This window comes from Pristiophorus japonicus, chromosome 11 (assembly GCF_044704955.1).
Source record: "Pristiophorus japonicus isolate sPriJap1 chromosome 11, sPriJap1.hap1, whole genome shotgun sequence".
Classification (NCBI taxonomy): domain Eukaryota; kingdom Metazoa; phylum Chordata; class Chondrichthyes; family Pristiophoridae; genus Pristiophorus; species Pristiophorus japonicus.
In genome coordinates this window covers 136,781,586-136,805,402 of record NC_091987.1, presented here as the reverse complement: position 1 = coordinate 136,805,402, position 23,817 = coordinate 136,781,586, and the positions used below count along the sequence as shown (strand labels likewise).

Below are 23,817 nucleotides of genomic sequence, written 5' to 3'. Positions count from 1 at the left end.
TTATGTGCTCAAATCTCGGGGTGGGCTTTGAACCCATGATCTTCTGGCTCGAGTGTTATGACTGAGCCAAGGGTAACATCTTGGATACTGGTGGCAGGGTGAGGGTTGGTGGATGGTTGAGTCTCCCTGAAACCACCCCGAAAGAGCCAGTTAATGTAGGGGAGAAAATTGACAGGAAATAAAACTGCACTGAAAGAGAGATTGTCTCTTCACTGGCTGGCTGGCGAAAAATCCCAGATCATGCTTACACAAGGGACCTGCTCCCAAGGGGGTAAATACCTTCCGAGGCTTTGCTGCTTTTGAAAGCCAGAGATCTGGTTTCCTCCACATCGGACTGTGCAGCTGTGGTCTTCAGGTGTTTTCTTGTTGGCAGATGAGGAAAATAATGGCACAAAGGCAGCAAATGGAGAAATAACATTGCAGTTTGATGTCTTGCTGGAGACCATCAGTGACGTGACCTCCTTTGTCTGAGAGGTGGGATTCAGTTTTCGCGGGCGGCTCTCTGGAGACCTTTGTTTTGTAAGACAAAAAACATCATGTAAGAAAGCCCACTGAATGACGGCCCCCCCCCCACCCTGAAACACAGCCCCCACACTCTGCTGCTTCACTGTTCTGCTTTCAGGCACACCTGCTGCTACAGCTCTTTTTAGTTGATAAATTTGGAGAAGTTTTGAAAGTGTATAAGTTATAACGAAGGCATTAATTCACAGAGGCACTGCATTGACCGAGAGAGGTTCCTGATTGCTATTCAGGGTCTGCAACTAGAGAGTGCCAAGGTACAGATATCGGAGTGAGGACAGGATCTGGCTCGGCTGCAGGAGCTCTCCCCCACCCCCCAGTCTGACAACATGCACTCTCCAGGCCACACATAAAGGAGAGCCATTCGGATGAGATTCTGGACTGCGGCAAGTGCTGGATGAATAGTACTCCAGCACCTGTGGGAGAAATGTCTGTCTTGGCTCAGTGGGTAACGGTCTCACCTCCGAGTCAAAAGATTGTGGGTTTGTGCCCCACTGCAGGACTTGAACACGTGACACTTTAGTGCCGTACTGAGGGAGTGCTGTGCTGGTGCCGTTTTTTGGATTATATGTTGGCCCTGGTCCTGTCTGTCCTCTCAGATGAATGTAAAGGACTACATGGCACTAAGGAATGGGAGTCCTGGCCAGCATTAAACTTTCAGCCATGACCACCACCAACAAATCATTCATCTCATTGCTGCTGTGGGATCTTGCTGTGTGCACAGTGACTGCCACATTTGCCGACAAAACAGCGACTGCACTTCAAAAGTAATCCAGTGTTATAAAATACCTGAGGAAAATGGGCACACACACACAGGGACAGACTTCTGGTTTTCACCATTTCAGATAAAACACCATTAAAGTAGTAACATGTTCCAAGGTGAGGCCAGAAGTGGAGAAGCGCAGAGATGTCAGATGGTCATAGGGCGGGACGGGTGAGGAAGGATGAGAAATTTAAATACAAGTCATTGCTAGATCGAGAACCAGTGTAGGTCAGAGCACGGGTGATTGATGAATGGGACTTTGAGAATTATGGGGCTTGACTGTACCTGTAGATTGTAAACTAATTCCTGTGCAATAAACAAGGTTTCTGCTCTAAAATGGGAGGCTATTATTTTGTGGTTTTGATGCAGTTTGCGTTGGGAGCTTGAATCATGAAAATGAATATAAAGACTTAAAACACCCAGTTACGTGGATAGACTGGAGAAGTTAGGGTTATTCTTCTTGGAGCAGAGAAGATTGAGAGGAGATCTGATTGAGGTGTTCAAAATCATGAGGAGTATAGACAGAGTAGATCGAGACAAACTGTTCCCATTGGCAGGAGGATCAAGAACCAGGGGACACAGATTTAAGGTGATTGGCAGAAGAACCAAAGGCGACATGAGGACAAACTGTTTTACGCAGCGAGTGGTTAGGATCTGGAATGCACTGCCCAACGGGCGGTGGAGACAGATTCAATCGTGGTTTTCAAAAAGGGAATTGGATAAGTACCTGAAGGAAAAAAAATTACAGGGCTACGGGGAAAGGACGGGGAGTGCGACTAGCTGCGATATGTTGCCTGCACCTTCTGTTCTGCGTGGGAATTCCAGGATGCTTCGTGTCTCCTGGACAACCACGTGAGCAGGAAGTGCCTCCGGCTGTTCGAGCTCTAGTTCAGTGTTCCTGAGCTTGAGGAGCGGCTGGTGTCACTCCAGGCCTGACGGGAGGCTGAGAATTTCCTGGATTACATGTTCGAGGAGGTGGTCAACGGGGAGCGATAGTCAGGGTAATAGACTGGCATTTCTGCATCCGGCAACGTGAGTCTTGCACAGTGAGCCTTGCACGGTGTGTCTTGCACGGTGTGTCTTGCACAGTGAGTCTTGCACAGTGTGTCTTGCACGGTGTGTCTTGCACAGTGAGTCTTGCACAGTGTGTCTTGCACGGTGAGTCTTGCACAGTGAGCCTTGCACGGTGAGTCTTGCACGGTGTGTCTTGCACAGTGAGTCTTGCACAGTGTGTCTTGCACGGTGAGTCTTGCACAGTAAGCCTTGCACAGTGAGTCTTGCACAGTGTGTCTTGCACAGTGAGTCTTGCACGGTGTGTCTTGCACAGTGAGCCTTGCACGGTGAGTCTTGCACAGTGTGTCTTGCACAGTGAGTCTTGCACAGTGTGTCTTGCATGGTGTGTCTTGCACAGTGAGCCTTGCACGGTGAGTCTTGCACGGTGTGTCTTGCATGGTGAGCCTTGCACGGTGAGTCTTGCACAGTGAGTCTTGCACGGTGAGTCTTGCACGGTTTTGTCTTGCATGGTGAGCCTTGCACGGTGAGTCTTGCACAGTGAATCTTGCACAGAGAGTCTTGCACGGTGAGTCTTGCACCGTGTGTTGCCTCCCTGGTGCCAGTCTAAAGGGTGTCATGGAACAGGTACAGAATATTCTGTGAGGGGAAGGGGAACAGCCAGAAATCCTCGTCCAAGTTGAAACCAATGACACAGGAAGGAAATTGAGCCTGGGTCCTTCCTATACTTAGTGGTGCTCAGCACCACAGCGGGTGAGATCAGCTAATTCAACACAGGCCGGGGATGGAGCCTGGGCCTTTCTTGTTCTGTGTGGGGCTCAGTACCACACCACACTACCACACCAGGTGAGATCAGCTAATTCAGCACAGGCCGGGGATGGAGCCTGGGCCTTGTCTGTGTGGGGTCAGAAGCATACCGAGTGAATGAACTAAAATAGCACAGGCTGGGATAGACCCTGGGCCCATTATAGTCTGTGTGTTTCAGTACAACACTGGATGAGCTGAAATAAAATCATAGATTCACAGAATGGTTACAGCACAGAAGGAGACATTTTGGCCCATTGAGCCTGTGCCGGCTCTCCAAGAGCACTTCAGCTAGTCCTAATCCCCCACCCTTTCCCCGTAGTCCTGCAAAATGTTTTCCTTCAGGTACTTATACAGATCTCTTTTGAAAGCCATGATTTAATCTGACTCCGCCTGTCATGTATTTAACTGTCATTGAACCCATGTATAAACTGACCTAAGTTGTACACTGTGAGAACATTGACCACGAGGTGGTGAACTTGTGTGAGACACTCCTAGCCTGGTCTTTCAGATATAGAAGGGGAAGCTCCACCCACCTTCATCACTTCAGGCTGGAATCAAAGTTACAGGTCACAGAGTGACCTTCTCTCAAGCATGGGCCTCATGTGCATTTATGTGGTATAGTAAGGACAAATCATTGGCGACGAGAAACTGGGATTTAAAACACGCGAGCATGGCTACTAGCAGCACAGACGAGAGGTACTGTGTTGGTGATGATTGGGACGACTTTACTGAGAGACTACAGCAAAGTTTCGTCACTAACGGACAGGGTTCGGCCGACAAACGCAGGGCTCATCTCCTGACGGTTTGTGGGTCCAGGAGGTACTCCCTGATGAAGGACCTTCGAGAGCCGGAGAAGCCGGCAGTCAAGATGTTCGAAGAGCTCAGTAAGTTGATTGGGGAACACTTTAAACCGGCAAGCAGCATGCACATGGCGAGACACTGGTTTTATACGCACCGGCGGCAAGAAGGGCAAAGTGTTCCAGACTTCGTGGCAGACCTCCGGCGACTGGCGAGCCTATGTAAGTTCCCAGATGCATGCAGAGCGGAGATGCTGCGAGACTTTTTTATTGAAGGCATCGGGCACGCTGGGGTTTTCAGGAAACTGATCGAGACCAAAGACTTGCCCCTGGAAACAGCGGCTTTGATGGCCCAGACATTTATCTCAGTGGAGGAAGAGACCAGAATGATGTTTGACAAAAATCTTGGTTTAAATGGAGCAAACGGACAGTTAGTCAACATTGTTAACACGGCACACAGTTCCCCAGGCAGACAGGGGCAATCGGACATGCCCGAGCATGTAGTCGAATCCAAAGGGGGAATTCAACAGAGACAATTGGGGAGCTGAACGACAATTCAAGCCATCGCAAGGGAAAATGCGGCCTGTAAGGGGGCCATCAACACATGTTAATGGTGTGCTTAAAAACAGTTACACAGATAGTCAGAGACGATCGACTGGTAATGGGCCTTTTGTTTCCAACAACAGCTCATGTTGGAGGTGTGGACGCAAACACACAGCCAGAGCTTGCAGGTATCAGCAATACACCTGCAGAAATTGCAACGTCAGCGGTCACTTGGCGCGTATGTGCAGGAAGCCTGCAGCCAGGTTGATGTATGAGGAGGATGGGGATGATGTCAGCCCTACGGGGCCAAATGGACACTGGGGGAAATGGCTGGAAGCTGAAGTTCAGCGAGTTCATGTGGAGCACATGTATAGTTCATATACCAGGACGCCACTGATAATGATGAAAGTGCTCCTCAATGGCATCCCAGTATCATTGGAGCTAGACACAGGGGCCAGCCAGTCCCTGATGAGTATCAAACAGTTCGACAAGTTGTGGGCGTCCAAGGCCAGGGGGTCAAAATTATTGCCAATTGATGCACAGCTACAGACATACACAAAGGAGATCATTCCGGTGCTAGGCAGCGCCACGGTAGTCGTGACCCACAAAGATTCGGAGGACAGATTGCCACTCTGGATTGTTCCGGGACACAGTCCCGCACTGCTGGGGAGGAGTTGGCTGGCTGTCATGAACTGGAAATGGGGCGATGTCAATGCAATTTCTTCTGTGGAGCGAATATCATGCTCACAGGTCCTGGACAAATTTGACTCACTATTTTAGCCCGGCATTGGCACTTTCATGGGGACCAAGATAATGATTCACATAAACCCGGACGCCAGGCCAGTACACCACAAGGCCAGAGTGGTGCCGTACGTGATGCGGCAAAAGATAGAAGGAGAATTGGACCTCCTGCTGAGGGAAGGCATCATCTCACCAGTCGAATTCAGTGACTGGGCGAGCCCGATTGTGCCGGTGCTCAAGGCGAATGGGTCGGTCAGGATGTGGTGATTACAAGGCCACCATCAATTGAGTGTCACTCCAAGGCCAGTACCCATTACTGAGAGTGGAGGACCTCTTCGCGATGCTATCCGGTGGCAAACTTTTTTCAAAATTGGACATAACCTCAGCTTACATGACCTAGGAGCTGGCGAGTGAGTCAAAGAAGCTGACCACCATCACGACACACAAGGGGTTGTTTGAGTACAACAGATGTCTGCTTGTTATTCGCTCAGCCGCCGCGATCTTTCAACGCAATATGGAAAGCCTCCTCAAGTCGATTCCAAGGACAGTAGTTTTTCAAGACGTCATCCTCATGCAGAAGAACACCTCCGCAACCTGGAGGAGGTGCTAGGCAGACTGGACCGGGGTAGGTCTGCGACTGAAAAAGGTGAAGTGCGTCTTCCTAGCTCCAGAGGTAGAATTCCTGGGGATGAGGGTAGAAGCAGATGGGATCAGACCTACTGCGTCCAAAACAGAAGCGATCCAGAGAGCACCCAGAACCCGTAACATGATGGAGCTGCATTCGTTCCTTGGGCTCCTGAAGTATTTTGATAACTTTCTTCCCAAATTGAGCACGCTGTTCGAGCCGCTACACGTGCTCCAATGCAAAGGTCGCAAATGGGTCTGGGGGGACAGCCAGGAAAGGGCTTTTGATAGAGCACGAAATTTGTTATCCTCCAACAATCTGTTAACGCTATATGACCCATGTAAGAAACTTGTTTTAACGTGCGACGCGTCGTCCTATGGCGTCGGGTGTGTGTTGCAGCATGTTAATGCCAAGTGTCAGTTACAGCCAGTAGCTTATGCCTCCAGAAGTCTGTCCCAGGCAGAACAGGGCTACGGGATGGTAGAAAAGGAAGCGCTTGCGTGTGCATATGCTGTAAAAAAAATGGACCAGTACCTGCTCGGCAGGAAATTTGAGCTGGAGACAGATCACAAACCCCTAATATCCCTTTTGGCCGGCAACAAGGCCATAAATGCAAATGAATTGGTCCGCATACAGAGGTGAGCACTCGCGTTAGCCGCCTATGACTATATAATTCGGCATAGACTGGGCACCGAAAACTGCGCTGATTCACTCAGCAGGCTCCCACTAGCCACTACCGAAGGTGCAACCGACCATGCTGCTGAGATGGTCATGGCTGTGGAAGCTTTCGAAAGTGAAGGCTCACCTGTGACAGCCCGTCAGAGCAAAGTCTGGACAAATAGAGACCCGCTATTGTCTTTAGTCAAGAAATGTGTCCTTAATGGGGACTGGGCAGCCACATACGGGGCATGCCCTGAGGAATTCAAATCATTTCACAGGCGCAAGGATGAACTCTCGATTCAGGCCGATTGCCTACTGTGGGGAAACCGAGTAGTCATTCCCCAGATGGGCAGAGAGATGTTCATCAGAGAACTCCACAATGAGCACCCAGTCATTGACATGATGAAGGCAATTGCCAGGATACACGTTTGGTGGCCAGGGATAGATGCAGACCTGGAACTTTGTGTTCGCAGGTGCAACACGTGCGCCCAGCTGGGCAATGCGCCCAGGGAAGCCTCCCTTCGCCCCTGGTCCTGGCCTGCCAAACCATGGTCACGCATCCATGTGGACTACGCAGGTCCTTTCGTGGGAAAACATTTTTTGGTTGTGGTAGACGCCTACTCCAAATGGATCGAGTGTGACATTCTCAATTCAAGCACATCCTCTGCCACAGTAGAAAGTCTACGGGCAAGGTTTGCAACCATGGTCTACCTGACATCTTGGTCAGTGACAATGTCCTGTGCTCTACAAGCATTCAATTCCAGGATGTCATGGCAGGAAATGGTATCAAGCTGGCCTCAAACGGCCAGGCGGAACGAGCAGTGCAGATAATCAAACAGGGGATGCTCAGAATCCAAGGGGGTTCCCTACAAAGCCGCTTATCACGCCTCCTGTTGACCATTGGATCCCGACCACACTCGCTCACAGGGGTTCTACCCGCAGAGCTGCTAATGAAAAGGACACTCAAAACCAGATTATCCCTTATCCACCCCACCATGAAAGAAATTGTTGAGAGCAGGCGCCAGTTACAATGTGACTACCACAACGGGAATGCGAGGGCGCGATGTATTGATGTCAGTGACGCTGTCTTTGTTCTCAACTACGCTGCAGGGCCCAAATAGCTCGCAGGCATTATGATTGCCAAAGAGGGGAATAGGATTCTGGTAGTTAAACTTACCAGTTGACAAATCTGCCGCAAACACATGGATCAAACAAAAAGGAGGTTCAGAAACTCCATACAAGAAGCAGAGGAAGAACACGATGTAGAGTTCACTCCTCCATAGCTGACCGAATAACGGAACCAAGTGGAGGAGAGCCCAGTCACTGTGGGCAGTCCGGTCAGGCCTGAGGCACCGCAAACTGCAGACACTCAGGCCCAACAATCGGAGCCCCAACTCAGGCACTCTACAAGGGAGCATAAACCACCAGAGAGACTTAACCTATGATCCCAATAAGACTTTTGGGGCGAGGTGATGTCATGTATTTAACTGTCATTGAACCCATGTATAAACTGACCTAAGTTGTACAATGTGAGAACATTGACCACTAAGTGGTGAACTTGTGGGAGACACTCCTAACCTGGTCTTTCAGGTATAAAAGGGGAAGCTCCACCCACCTTCATCACTTCAGGCTGGAATAAAAGTTACAGGTCACAGTGTGACCTTCTCTCAAGCATGGGCCTCGTGTGCATTTGTACTGTATAGTAAGGACATATCACCGCCAACCTTTCAGACAATGCATTCCAGATCCCAACAACTTGCTGCGTAAAATTGTTTTTCCTCTTGTCACCTTTGGTTCTTTTGCCAATCACCTGAAATCTGTGTCCTCTGGTTCTTGACCCTTCTGCCAATGGGAACAGTTTCTCGCTATCTACTTTGTCTAGATCCATTATGATTTCAGACACATCTATCAAATGGCCTCTCAATCTTCTTTGCTCCAAGGAGAAGAACCCCAGCTTCTCCAGTCTATCCACGTAACTGAAGTCCCTCATCCCTGGAATCATTCTTGGAAATCTTTTCTGCACCCTCTCTAAGGCTTTCACATCCTTCATAAAGTGCGATGTCCAAACTTGGACACATTACTCCAGTTTAGATCGGGCCAGTGTTTTATAAAGGTACATCATAACTTCCTTGTTGTTGTACTCGATGGGGGCGAAATTCAGGGTCCGAATAAGGCCCGTTACCGCCTTTTTGCGGCGGCCATGCGATGGAATCGTTACAGTCCATTGGCCGCCACGATCCAAATTCACCTCGGGGATAGAAACATAGAAACATAGAAAATAGGTTCAGGAATAGGCACCGCCATTCAATGAGTTCATGGCTGAACATGCAACTTCAGTACCCCATTCCTGCTTTCTCGCCATACCCCTTGATCCCCCTAGTAGTAAGGACTACATCTAACTCCCTTTTTGAATATATTTAGTGAATTGGCCTCAACAACTTCCTGTGGTAGAAAATTCCACAGGTTCACCACTCTCTGGGTGAAGAAGTTTCTCCTCATCTCGGTCCTACATGGCTTACTCCTTATCCTTAGACTGTGACCCCTGGTTCTGGACTTCCCCAACATTGGGAACATTCTTCCTGCATCTAACCTGTCCAAACCCGTCAGAATTTTAAACGTTTCTATGAGATCCCCTCTCATTCTTCTGAATTCCAGTGAATACAAGCCCAGTTGATCCAGTCTTTCTTGATAGGTCAGTCCCGCCATCCCGGGAATCAGTCTGGTGAACCTTTGCTGCACTCCCTCAATAGCAAGAATGTCCTTCCTCAAGTTAGGAGAACAAAACTGCACACAATACTCCAGATGTGGCCTCGCCAAGGCCCTGTACAACTGTAGTAACACCTCCCTACCCCTGTACTCAAATCCCCTCACTATGAAGGCCAACATGCCATTTGTTTTCTTAACCGCCTGCTGTACCTGCATGCCAACCTTCAATGACTGATGTACCATGACACCCAGGTCTCGTTGCATCTCCCCTTTTCCTAATCTGTCACCATTCAGATAATAATCTGTCTCTCTGTTTTTACCACCAAAGTGGATAACCTCACATTTATACACATTATACTTCATCTGCCATGCATTTGCCCACTCACCTAACCTATCCAAGTCACTCTGCAGCCTCATAGCATCCTCCTCGCAGCTCACACTGCCACCCAACTGAGTGTCATCCGCAAATTTAGAGACAATACATTTAATCCCTTCATCTAAATCATTAATGTACAATATAAACAGCTGGGACCCCAGCACAGAACCTTGCGGTACCCCACTAGTCACTGCCTGCCATTCTGAAAAGTACCCATTTACTCCTACTCTTTGCTTCCTGTCTGCCAACCAGTTCTCAATCCACGTCAGCATACTACCCTGAATCCCATGTGCTTTAACTTTGCATATTAATCTCTTGTGTGGGACCTTGTCGAAGGCCTTCTGAAAGTCCAAATACACCACATCAACTGGTTCTCCTTTGTCCACTCTACTGGAAACATCCTCAAAATATTCCAAAAGATTTGTCAAGCATGATTTCCCTTTCACAAATCCATGCTGACTTGGACCTATCATGTCACCTCTTTCCAAATGCACTGCTATGACATCCTTAATAATTGATTCCATCATTTTACCCACTACTGAGGTCAGGCTGACCGGTCTATAATTCCCTGTTTTCTCTCTCCCTCCTTTTTTAAAAAGTGGGGTTACATTGGCTATCCTCCACTCCATAGGAACTGATCCAGGTCAATGGAATGTTGGAAAATGACTGTCAATGCATCCGCTATTTCCAAGGCCACCTCCTTAAGTACTCTGGAATGCAGTCCATCAGGCCCTGGGGATTTATCGGCCTTCAATTCCATCAATTTCTCCAACACAATTTCCTGAATAATAAGGATTTCCTTCAGTTCCTCCTTCTTACTAGACCCTCTGACCCCTTTTATATCCGGAAGGTTGTTTGTGTCCTCCTTAGTGAATACTGAACCAAAGTACTTGTTCAATTGGTCTGCCATTTCTTTGTTCCCCATTATGACTTCCCCTGATTCTGACTGCAGGGGACCTACATTTGTCTTTACTAATCTTTTTCTCTTTACATATCTATAGAAGCTTTTGCAGTCCGTCTTAATGTTCCCTGCAAGCTTCCTTTCGTACTCCATTTTCCCTGCCCTAATCAAACCCTTTGTCCTCTCTGCTGAGTTCTAAATTTCTCCCAGTCCCTGGGTTCGCTGCTATTTCTGGCCAATTTGTATGCCACTTCCTTGGCTTTAATATTATCCCTGATTTCCCTTGATAGCCACGGTTGAGCCACCTTCCCTTTTTTATTTTTACGCCAGACAGGGATGTACAATTGTTGTAGTTCATCCATGCGGTCTCTAAATGTCTGCCATTGCCCATCCACCATCAACCCCTTAAGTATCATTCGCCAATCTATCCGAGCCAATTCACACCTCATACCTTCAAAGTTACCCTTCGTTAAGTTCTGGACCATGGTCTCTGAATTAACTGTTTATTTCTCCATCCTAATGCAGAATTCCACCATATTATGGTCACTCTTCCCCAAAGGGCCTCGCACAACGAGATTGCTAATTAATCCTCTCTCATTACACAACACCCAGTCTAAGATGGCCTCTCCCCTAGTTGGTTCCTCGACATATTGGTCTGAAAAATCATCCCTTACGCACTCCAGGAAATCCTCCTCCAGCGTATTGCTTCCAGTTTGGTCAGCCCAATCTATGTGCATATTAAAGTCACCCATGATAACTGCTGCAACTAATTAATCAGGTTCGAAGAATGTGATACACGGCTAACAGAGCAGGGAGAGGGTCATTCATCTTCCCGTCTGGATCACATTCTCTCTTTCATGCCACCCCTTTAGACCTGGACCACGTTCTTCCCCCATCCCCTCCCCGGGTTCCTGACATTCTCCCCCGAGTTCCTGACCTTCTCCCCCCAAGTTCCTGACCTTCTCTCCGAGTTCCTGACCTTCTCCCCCCGAGTTCCTGACCTTCTCCCCCCGAGTTCCTGACCTTCTCTCCCCGAGATCCTGACCTTCTCCCCCCGAGTTCCTGATCTTCTCTCCCCGAGTTCCTGACCTTCTCCCCCTGAGTTCCTGACATTCTCCCCGAGTTCATGACCTTCTCCCCCGAGTTCCTGACCTTCTCCCCCCGAGTTGCTGACCTTCTCCCCAGAGTTCCTGACCTTCTCCCGCTGAGTTCCTGACCTTCTCCCCCGAGTTCCTGACCTTCTCCCCCCAAGTTCCTGACCTTCTCCCCCCCGAGTTCCTGACCTTTTCCCCCCGAGTTCCTGACCTTCTCCCCCCCGAGTTCCTGACCTGCTCCCTTCCGGAGCTCTGAGCTCACCTCTTCCCTCCTAAGCTGCTCTCTCCCCTCTCCGAGCTCCCCTCTCCTCTCTCCCCTCTGCTCTCTCCTCTCTCCCCTTTCCCTCTTCTCTCCCCTCTCCTCTCTCCCCTCTCCGAGCTCCCCTCTCCTCTCTCCTCTCTCCCCTTTCCCTCTTCTCTCCCCTCTCCTCTCTCCCTTCCTCTGTCCCCTCTCCTCTCTCCCCTCTCCAAGCTCCCCTTTCCTCTCTCCTCCATCCCCGCTCCTCTCTCTCTCACTCCATTCCTCGCCTCCCCTCCACTCTCTCGCCCCTCCTGAGTTCCTCTTCCCCCCTCTCTGAGCCTGCCTCTCCCATCTCTACGTTTCTCTCTTTCCCCCTCCTCTCCTCTCCGCCCTCCAAACCCCTTTTCTCTGAATCTACTGATTTCCTCAAACACCTGCAGCACAAACAGGCCAATAATTCGGCCTGGCATCATGCCGCCCTGGCCCTGCAGCGGCAGAGCCTGAGTCTGGTCCCCACACCCAATGTCCCACACTGAGGCTCAGGCCTACATTTGACTCTGCCCCCCACCCATGCAGTCATTTGCCCCACAGTGCTGTGGACGCGCTCTGGACTGCACTCACCCAAAGTGTCATCATGCTCACTGGTGTTCAGCGCAGTAAACCAGTTTGAGAGTGCCACACTCCCAGGGGATTCGTACAGTGCCTGCTTCCTACCCTGCCGCCTGGCCACCCACTTACTATCCTGCTGAACTCTGAGGCTGCGTGGTGATCACCCACTTGAATGTGCGCTCCCGGAAATTCTCAGCCTCCCGTTCGCCCTGCAGTGACTCCAGCCGCTCCTCGAGCTCAGAGACCCTGAAGTGCCTCCAGTTCAACCCACTGGAGGCACTTCCTGCACACATGGTTATCCAGGATACACAAAGCATCCTGGAGTTCCCACAGGGTGCAGGAATTGCAGGCAACATGTCTCAGCTGTCCCGTCATTTTGTATAAAATCCCTTTAAAATCGAATAAATTACCCTGATTATTTATATATTTACTGTTGTCTCTCAGTTTAAAGCACTGACCACACCCATCCCACGCTGCACCCAATTCCCACTCTCACCAAATTCCCATTGCCACTCTGGTAACCAGCCACTTGGTTTAGCAGATACCCCAGATCTGTGCACAGAGCTCTGTGTGTAGCAGACATTCCTAAAATAACCTCTGATTCTTTGATGAAATAATTGAGAGGGTTTATGAAGGTCATGCAGTTGATGTTGTGTTCATGGACTTCCAAAAGACACTTGATAAAATGCCAAATAATGGAATTGTTAGCAAAATTGAGGGATTAATTACTTGGGGTAAGTGCCATAATTTCAAAGTTTGCAGATGATGCAAGGGTTGGAAACATATGAAACAATGTGGAGGATAGTAGCAAGACTTCAGGAGGACATAGACAGATGGGTTACATGGGCAGATACATGGCAGATTACATTTAATACAGAGATGTTTATAGAGGAGTTCAAAATTCTGAGGGTTTTTGATAGTGTAGATCGGGAGAAACCATTTCCACCAGCAGAAGGCTCGGTAACCAGGGGGCATTGATTTCAGATAATTGGCAAAAGATCCAGGGGACAACTGATGAGAATCTGCTTTTATGCAGCGAGGTGTTAGTATCTGGAATGCAATACCAGAAAGGGTGATGGAAGCAGATGCAATAATAACCTTCAAAAGGAATTGGACACATACTTGAAAAGGACACATTTGCACAGCTCGGGAAAGGGCAGCACAGTGGAACTCATTGGATAGCTTTTTCAATGATTCAGCACAAACACGATGGGCTTAATGGCCACCTTCTGTGCTGTATGATTCTATGAAATGTGAAGTGATGCATTTTGGGAGGAAGAATGAGGAGAGGAAATAAAAAATAAAATAGTACAACTTGAAGCTGGTTCATGAACAGAGAGACTTTGGGGCGGGGTGGGCAGGTGGAAAATCTGTTAAGTTTTATAGGATCCCTGGCGTTATAAATAGAGGCATCGAATAAAAAAGCAAGGATGTTTTGAGGAACCTTTATAAATCACTGGTTCGGCCCCAGCTGGTGTATTGTGGCCAATTCTGGAAATCAATATCTTGGTGAGAATACAGAGGAGATTTACCAGAATTATATCAGGGATGAGGGATTTCAGTTACATGGAGAGACTGGAGAAGCTGGGGTTGTTCTCCTTCGAGCAGGGAAGGTTAAGGAGAGAATTAATGCAGCGGTTCAGAACCATGAGGGTTGTGATCGAGTAAATCAGGAGCAACTGTTTCCACCGGTGGGAGGGGCGATACCCATAGACACAGATTGAAGATAATTGGAGAAAAACAGGGGTGGGGGAAATTAAGAACATATTTATTACACAGTGAGTTGTGGTGGTCTGAAATGCACTGTACGGAAGGGTGATGGAAACAGATTCAAGAATCACTTTCAAAAGGGAACAGTATACATGCTTCAAAAATAAAGAATTGCAGGGATATGTGGAACGATGGGGGAGTAGGAGTAATTTGATGGCTCTTTCAAAGAACCAGCACAGGCACAATGGGCTGAATGGCCTCCTTCAGTGCCGTAAACTTGAATAAAAAATTGGTATCATTAAAACTGTGCATGAAGCTGTTAAATTTCTCTAAACAACCAACTGGTTCTGTAATATCTGAGGGAAGCAATGCTGACGTCATTATAAGTGACTCCAGTCCTAAACCAATGTTGATGACTGCTTCCCTGCCGTGCATGTGGCTCGAGGAGCACTCAGTGGTATGAAACAGTTCAAAGTATAAAGACTGCAGCGGTTCAAGAAGACCCACCCTCACCTTCTCAAGTGTCAGCCCTGACTCCATGGTAGCACTCTTTGGTGAATCAGAAGGCTGTGGGTTCAAGTCTCACTCCAGGGACTTAAACACATAATCTAGCCTGACACTTCAGTGCAGTGCTAAGGCAGTGGTGAACTGTCGGAGACTTTTTGGATGAGAACTTTATCCACGGCCCTTCTGCCCTCTCCGGTGGATGTAAATGAGCCAGGGCACCATTGGAGGAAGGGAAGCGGGGTGGCGGGATGGAGGGTGGGAATTCTCCCTATTGTCTTGGCCTAGTTTATCTTTCAAGCTTTATCACTAGAACAGATTACCTGGTCAATGTTTACCAATTGGGACCAGAGCAAATCTTCCTCCCGCGGTAGATATAATAAAATGAACACCCAAAATGAACTTTATATTTTATTTCAGCATCATTCAGTCTGAGAAGTGAAACCAAACAACTATACATTCAATGTTAAACAATTCAAATTTGAGCAAGTTTGTCATTTGTATCGGGAAATATTTCAGCTTCCATTTGGTGCAAGGAACTCGCAAAGGCCTTTTACATAAACGTCAGTAACAGGGCTTTGTTAACTCTGGTGCTCAGCTGGAATCTGACCGGCAGCTCACTCTTCCCCAGCTCCGCGAGAGTTCGCAATCTTGCAGGCGCGAATACGGAAATATTTACATTGTTTTGGCAATAAATGAATTGAAAGGACATGTTGTTGGTCCTGTTGCTGAGTCCCTCTGGAAATGTGGGTGAGAATTGTGATATGGGGTTGAGTTGTGATATTGGGGGAGTCAGCTCGAGCTTCACTTCAGCTGCTTTCCTTGTTTATTAATTTACCAATGAGAGTAAAGGGATATTTGAGCGCATTGAGCAACTCCTCTCTGAACTTACTCTGGGTCACTGTGTAAATGGCCGTGTTCATACAGGAACTCAGGAGCTGGAGCAGAATTGCCACTTGTTCAAAATCACTAAAAGGGGTAAACAAATATCTCCTTTGAAAGGAGGTTGTAATTCGAAAATATAAGAAATATACGACGGTTGTCACCCAGAGCAGGATAAAACTGCCGGATATCGCAAAGAGTAAAACAATGGACCTTCTGCGGTTCCTCATCTCGGGGTCCTGGTCATTGCCACCATTGCTGTGCTCCCGGAGGCTCCTTCGGGCCCGGCTGGCCACTAAAATGCGACTGACAGTGAGAGCGTTAAACAGTAAAATCACACAGAAGGGAAGCAGTGGGGTCAACAGCTGGTCAATCCAGGAAAATGCAATCCATGTGGGTACAACATAAAAGCTTCTTGATAAACGGCAACCCCTCGGTATACCATTACGTGAATAATACTGGATATAAACAAAGGGCCAGGGAGTGTTCTTCACACAGAACAGTGTGCTCACTGTCACTATAACCACCACTGAGGTTTTCTCGGTGCAATATTTTGTTTTCAGCTTCTGACAACAAATGGCTACAAAGCGATCAAAGCTAAAAGCGACTGTTAACCAAACAGAACTGTCTATGGCAGCAGGAGCCAGGAAGACAATGAACCTGCACACAGGAGTGTAGAACAGGAAAGTGTCCCACCAATAAAGCTGTGTCATCCGATTTAATATCACATTACAGACAATCACCATCAGATCCGCCGTTGCCATGGCCACCAGGTAGCGAGTGATGCATTTGGAGAGACCGCATTTTCCCCGGGACAGGATTATGATGGCCATCAGGTTCACTGTGAGAAGGAGAGATAAAGAAAGAGTCAAATCATTAACCAGACTAAAAAATCACCGATCAGTTGAAGCGATGTACACGGGCAGTGAATGTGTTTATTGAGTTATTTCTCCCTGTGACTCCTCTTCCGAAGGGGCAGCTCATGCTGCGGATTATTCCGGGGATAGTGGTCACCCACAGCTGCCTTTTCACTTGTGGCCCTTGACATAAGTTTAATGAGCAGATTCCGACACTGCGAGGTCCGCCGTGCGGGACACCACCAACTTTGAAAGCAAGAGGCGAGTTAAATCAGGAAGTACAGATCAGGAAACGAAATGTGGCTTGAACCATAACACGGAAAAAACGACTGATTGACTCACACAATGTCAGACACGGTGAGTTTTGAAAATACATTGGAAACACCAGCACGATACTGAGTTGCTGCCTGTTAGCTGCAAGCAATTAATTTGATTCAGTTCCCAGTAGTGGAGCATTGTGAATGAATGATGACACAATATGTCAAGGGATGTCATTCTGTAAGCTGCTCCAGGAAAACTCGCTCCAGTCTTTCTACCTCAGCACAAGGTGTGAGCAAAGCAAAGGGCAGCAGGATCCGCGGGTCAGGGATCGGTCCCAAACACTGCACTGTATAAGAACAAATCACCACGGAACTCCACTCCTGTTCTCCATCTAATGCCTCCTCCTGAACCCAAGTGAGAGCCAATCCCAATACGGAAACCGCCTTCAGGGAAAGGGACAATGAGAGTCGGCAGACAATGGTTAATCTAGGTGTTGTTGCTCGAGTGGTTCAGTTACACAAACAGATAAGTCACTGGGTGAAGTCCGCCTGTGAGAATTGTTCAATTAAAATAATGAAGGAGAGTTAACATTTAATGGGGCGAGTCTGCACAGTAACGGGCAGTACCGGATCCACCAACCATTTCAATGTAACCACAATCGGGCCAAGTCCCGCCCGTTTACTGACGGAAAATCACTACAATCCGCGATCTCCCAGTCGGGAAGTAAAAATACCTGAATGGAATAAGATAGTTAACACACCCTATAAAATATTTGGTAGTATATCTGAGAAACACTTTCCAAGGTTGATTTGTTCACATTGCCGACAAGAACACACAGTTACTGAAACTAGATTCCTCTCAGATCAAATATACAAAAGATCCTGTAAAGCCAATTAGCCCAAATGTAAATAATATTGGAGACAAAAGGTTGATGGTAAAACAAGGTTGCACCTTCAAAGGAGGGAGACGGTTTCTGTCACATGTTTACTTTCTGATGCACAATCCATTACTTCCCCGTCCTTTTATCCTGAAGGCACTGCCTCATGCCGGCATAGATCCTGGGAAAACACGACAATCACAGGCGATCCTTCCTAACCCAATCCCCACACCAGGTGCGCCCTTCAGCAGGAGTCAGTGGATTACAGTCAGGAGTGACATGTGCCTGTTTGACCGCTGCCTGGTGAGGTGGCAGCAAGGAATGCCCCAGTGCCCAGAATCGGCCGGTCAGCACATCGCAAGGTTGAGTTTCTCGGTCCATTTACCATCCAGACAAGAATGGAATGTTCTAAGTAAATCACAAAGCGGGGAAGAATAACATGCAATGTTTACAAAGTTTGTAACACGGACAACAACACTTAACCATTCTGTTAGTTACATGATAGCTGCTGATAGTCACCCACCAGGTACTCCAATTGCTGTCAGAATAGGGTAGTAAACGGCTCCTATCTCTGCAATTCGTGAAGAAAGCATTTCTGATTGGAGACAATTTTATTCGGTGCTGTATAAAAACATTCAAATTTCAACAATCAGCTAACAAACTTAAAATACTAGTAATATAGTGTAGGTAAACCCTTAGTGGGACAATTAGATCACATCCCTACTGACATTACTTACAGACACTTGAACAAACAGGTTTTGCTCCCATGTGATGTTTAACTATCACTGTCATTGAGGTGATGAAACATTACACATCGACCAGCTGAGTAACCTTTTGGAACAATGAATGGTGCAATGACAGAGCCACAATTTCTAATGTTTAAAACATTACATGCAAAATGCAATCCCAAGCACACCTTACAAAAAATATCAAATCCTAGTTCATCAATGTGACATTTTTAATGGCATCCCCTGTACTCCCATTCCCGTACTCCCATGCTGGTCCTGCTACTACCACTATCGCCATACTATCCACTTTCTCACAATCCCTGTTATATTGTTTCAGTCATGGCCCCTCATTCTGTCTCTATTAATGTCCAGAACTCTCTCCCCCTCAACCTCATTCTACTTGTCTTGCGAAGTCACTCCCTGTGATTCAATCCCCCTCTTTCATTCCCTCTGTGTTTCCAACTTAATTTTCTTTCTGATTTCTTCTCTTGCTGACATTATTTGATTCAAAATAATTTAAAACACTGAGATTGACAGATTTGTGTTTGGTAAATGTATCAAGGGGGTATATGCTTGCCTGTTCACTGTGTGATATCTGTAACACTGTTATGCAACACTGAATGTACCCTTACACTGTACACACCTTACCTGTACACCAGAGGGTACTGCTGCTGGAGACCTAAGGGCTACCTGCACACTGCAGGTAACCCAGTATATAAAGGAGCTCACAGCTTGCTGTCCTCACTCAAAGAGCTGCAAATAAAGGACTATAGGTCTACACAGTTTAAGTATCATACCCTACCTCGGGAGTCATTTGTTAAAGGTGTCTACATACACGAAACAAAGGATATGGAACAAGAGCGGGTAAATCGAGTTGAGTTACAGAAGCCATGATCTGGCTCTAAGGCTGAACAGACTCGAGGGACTGGATGACCAACTTCTGTTACTACGTTGAGATAATTTTCAGGTTCTGTATTGCTGTCCGCAGTGCACACTCCGAGTTAACTGTTGCTAACAATAAAGAATTTGCTCATTATATTCACAAAGTTGTTTGTCTTATTTTTGTGTCAGCTGAATGAAATTGACATTACATTCTGGCTAATCTTTGCACCTCGGAGAAAGTCAGACAGGCATCGTCTGGAAATCTTTGCTCCTCCTCATCTGCCCGCTGCTGTGATGCGTGAATGTCTCCGACTGGCAGATTTTTACAAGTATTTGGCCTTCTCGTTCAATTTCAAACCTCCATGGATCTTACCTGCCAAATATATGTTTCGAGGTTGACAGCTGTGTCTCTGTGAAGATAATTGTAAGCTTTTTAGCGAGGCCAAGACCATTGATTCTTCATAGTCATGTTTCGGAAACATTCTGTGGCCCGTGTTTTGAAATCTGGCTTTTTATTGTGCTGCTCTTTACTTTGCTCATCACTCATTCTGGTCACTAATTGGACTAGTATGATTCCCAAATTGGAGTTACAATCTAGGACAGTGGTTCTCAACCAGTGTTCCGTGGCACATTGGTGTGCCGTGATCCCTTCGCAGGTGTGCTACCAAATGGTGTAAAAGTATGGTGGACTTTAGCTGATTTCACAATGAAACACAAACCATTTAATTCTGAAACAGAAGGGGAGGGGGAGAGAGACAGACAGACACACACATATGTCATCTACCTATATGTATGACGCCACTGCTGTAGTAAACATTGCCAATATTGAAAAATAACTATCTATTTTCTCTACTATTATCAAAAAAACTATGTTCTTGAGTTGTACAAGTAATAATGACAAGAGACAGCACACACAAACAATTTAAATGTCCATACTCAGAACAAAATCCTTTGGAAAAAGTTGTTTCCTTTGAGTACTCGACACCAGACCCCCCTCGCCCCCCCATTCCTTTACTCCCTCCCATTACTGATAGAGAAGTATGAGTGCCTACCATCGAATGAGACTGTGTGTGTGTGTGTGTGTGTGTGTGTGTGTATAAGCGTGTGTATGTATATTTACGTTTGTGTATGTATGTATGTGCGTCTGTACCAAGGAGGTAGCCAGGGGGGGCACTTGGGCCTTGGCCACCCCAATCCAAAACAATAGTATTACATTTTTCATGTGAAAAGCTTAAAATTTGATTATTAATTTGGATGAATGAAATGAAAGACGAGTCGAACACATATGCAGTAAAAAGTGTAGTTTTTATAATAAAATATCACAAACTATTTAATTACATTTAACCACATTCATATTTATATTTTGTTATTTTTGTTTATTGATCTGCAGCTTGATGTGTGGCCAGGACTGGAGGCATCTTTGATGCTTTGACCTGATATAGTGGTAATTAGCGGCTCCTTTGATGTATGCATCATCCAATTTGACCTGGCCTAGCCACCCTAGTGGTTCCTTTGATTTTTGAGAGTTGGCTTTTAGCATATTTTGACCATAGTCAAAATCAAAACTTCCTGTTCAACTCTAGATTTGTTTCTGTCTGGACTCTCTGGAGTTTGGAAATTGGAAAACTCAGTTCGTGTCTTTCTGGAGTTTGGATCACTCAGACGAATAAAGTTTGTCCCCTCCAATGGACAAATTCATCATAAGAAAATATAAAAATGAGCAAGGAGATATCAATGACAGTGCCACTACAAGTGGCACCAGTAGGCCTACAACCAACGGCGGTACAAGCAGTGCCGAACCAAATCCTAAAAAATCCAAAATTCATCGTCAATATATGGAGGATTATTTGAGGTTTGGTTTTTCATGGACAGGAGAAGAAAAATGCCCCATTCCACTGTGTGTTGTGTGCGGTGAAAAACTGTCGAACAGTGCAATGGTTCCCAGTAACTTGAAACGTCATTTTACGATGAAACATGCACATCTTACAACAAAAGATCAGACTTATTTTAGGAGATTGATGGCAACGCAATCAAAACAAGTGAAATATTTTGAAAAAAATGTTAAGTTGTCAGATAAGGTTCAAATTGCTTCTTATGAAGTTGCTGAAATAGCGCAGCAAATGAAGCCTCATACTACAGCTGTGTCACTTATTTTACCTGCAAGTCGTAACATTGTCAAAATAATGCTTGGTGATGAAACAGAACAAGAAATTGCAAAAATTCCGCTGTCTGACGATACAGTTCGGAGAAGGATAAATGATATGTCATCTAACATTGAAGAAAATGTAGCCGAGAAACTTACAAACTCGAATTTTGCTTTGCAAATCGACGAGTCCACCGACATTAGTGGTAAAGCACAATTATTAGCATTTGTTCGCTTCATTCATGAAAACGAGATATTGAACCAATTTCTGTGCTGTCGAGAACTTCCAGAAAATACTAGAGGTCAAGACATATTTGATTCTGTGAATTCATATTAAGAAGACTTGAAAATTTCATGGAACTCAAGTGTTGGAATCAACACGGACGGTGCTCCATCTATGGTGGGATGTGTCAAAAGATTCATTACGCTCACAAAAAAACATAACCCAAATATATTATTCACCCATTGCTTTTTGCATAGAGAAGCACTTGTTGCAAAGGCTTTACCGCTAGAATTAAAATCTGTGTTAGATCAAGTTGTTAATATTTTAAATTATATAAAATCAAGACCTTTAAAAACTCGCTTGTTTAAACAGCTCTGCAAAGCTATGAATGCACAGCACGAATGTTTACTTTTGCGTACAGAGGTAAGATGGCTTTCAAGGGGAATAGTCTTATGTCGTGTATTTGAACTTAAAGAAGAATTGTCAGTATTTTTTGAAAGAGAAGGAAAGGATACCTTTTGCAAATACCTGAAGAGTGAAATGTGGTGTGCTAAGTTAGCATATTTGGCAGGTATATTTAATTGTCTTAACAGCGTTAATACCAGTATGCAAGGGCGAAATGAAAACATTCTCACCTCTACAGACAAGCTATTAGCTTTTCAGAAAAAAAATTTCTATCTGGAAAAAGAGCGCAATAGAAAAAAATCTTGAAATGTTCCCTTTGATACCAAATCACAGTTTTAAAAAGGTTGCTCCTATCGTGATAGAGCATTTGGCATCACTGGAAGACAACATCAAAAAATATTTTCCATCTTTGGATGTAGAGAAGTATGATTGAGTAAGAAATCCATTTTCTCCAATTAGTACGTCAGATTTTGATTTTACATTGCCAGAAGAAGAATTGACTTCTATTTCTACAGACCGCGGTCTTAAAATGAAACATTCAGATATGTCTCTTGATGCGTTCTGTATTTCTATTAAAGAAGAATATCCTGCAATATCCAAAAAAAAGCCTTGATAATTCTGATGCAGTTTTCAACATCATATCTCTGCGAATTAGGATTCTCAACTCTTATGAACATCAAATGCAAAAAACGGGACAAACTTCGTGATGTTGAACATGAAATGAGAATCGCCTTATTGGTTATAAGCCCTAATATTAGTGACATAACTAAAAAACGTCAGGCTCAAGTATCACATTAAAATACTAATTCATCTAAAATTAATGTAAGGAATTCTTATTATAGTTTATTATTTTATTGTTACTTTCAGAATAAAAAAAAAAATAACATACATGTATGTCTTCATATACTGTGATTCGTAAAATGTTTTTAAAATTTTCTGAAAGTAGCTTTTTTTTTAACTTGTGTTCACCGTTTAATCCCTTCAAGTGTGCCGCCAAAAATTCTAGTGTTCGAAAGTGTGCTGCGAACACAAAAAGGTTGAGAATCACTGATCTAGGAAGTAAACATCAGGATTCCATTTTCATGTAATTAGAATCAGGGAAAAAGTGGTTGCTGTTTTGAGGTGTGTTGTGAACGATAGGTACCATAGCAGCAGTCAGATGACATGGACCAAAGGCTTCCAGAACTGTGTCAGTCTCTGTCTTTCTCTGGTGTGTGAATATAAGCCGGACAGCAATGCAAATTTCACCTTGCAGCAAAAGAGCAAGTAACAATTGTTTTTAACCCGGTGTGTGAACAATATTAAAGTTGAAAAGTGCTGTAACTGCAGTCGTTTGGCATTATTATTGTTTATTTATATGTTCCTTGTTTAATCAACGTGATGATAACAGAGTGCCGATTTTACAAGTAATCCAAAAGTTTACAATACAAATCCGGAGAATGTGAGTCAAATCCCACCGTGGTAATTTGTGTAATTGAATTCTTATTAAAAAGAAGAAAACTAAACATCTGGAATAAAAAGCGACCATGAGGCTGCCGCATTGGTAGCTGGTTCACTAATATCGTTTAGGGAAGGAAACCCACCATCCTTAACCCTGGCCTATATGTGACTCTTAACTGCCCCCTGAAATGGCCCAGCAAGCCACTCAGTTGCATCAAAACGCGAAAGAAAAGGCTAATAAAATTTAAACCGAACAGTCCTAGTCATTAAATCCGGTCACCAAAAAGGCCACCCAGTCCAGTAGGCCATGCAAACTCAGCTGACATCCGGCAACTGGTGCAAAAGGGGTAGAACTGTCTGAAGGGCAAGTCAAGCCCACAGAACAATACCTATCAGAAAATGGCCCATCATCATCCATGGTATGTACTACCTCACCGGCAGGTCTGAACCATCTGAAGTGGGTATATAGATGGGTGAGAGTGGCCTGGGATGTCCTCAACAGTGACTCTGGC

General features: G+C 45.7%; 1 protein-coding gene across 1 annotated transcript; it reads right to left on the bottom strand.

Annotated features, from left to right (window-relative positions):
- Positions 1 to 15,416: 15,416 nt before the first annotated feature.
- LOC139275586 (probable G-protein coupled receptor 139) lies at positions 15,417 to 21,267 on the bottom strand. The gene is made up of 2 exons (XM_070892757.1): positions 21,252 to 21,267; positions 15,417 to 16,330 (listed from the first exon to the last, which is right to left on the bottom strand). The coding sequence occupies exons 1-2, from the start codon at positions 21,265 to 21,267 to the stop codon at positions 15,417 to 15,419; spliced, it is 930 nt and encodes a 309-aa protein (XP_070748858.1).
- Positions 21,268 to 23,817: the final 2,550 nt, after the last annotated feature.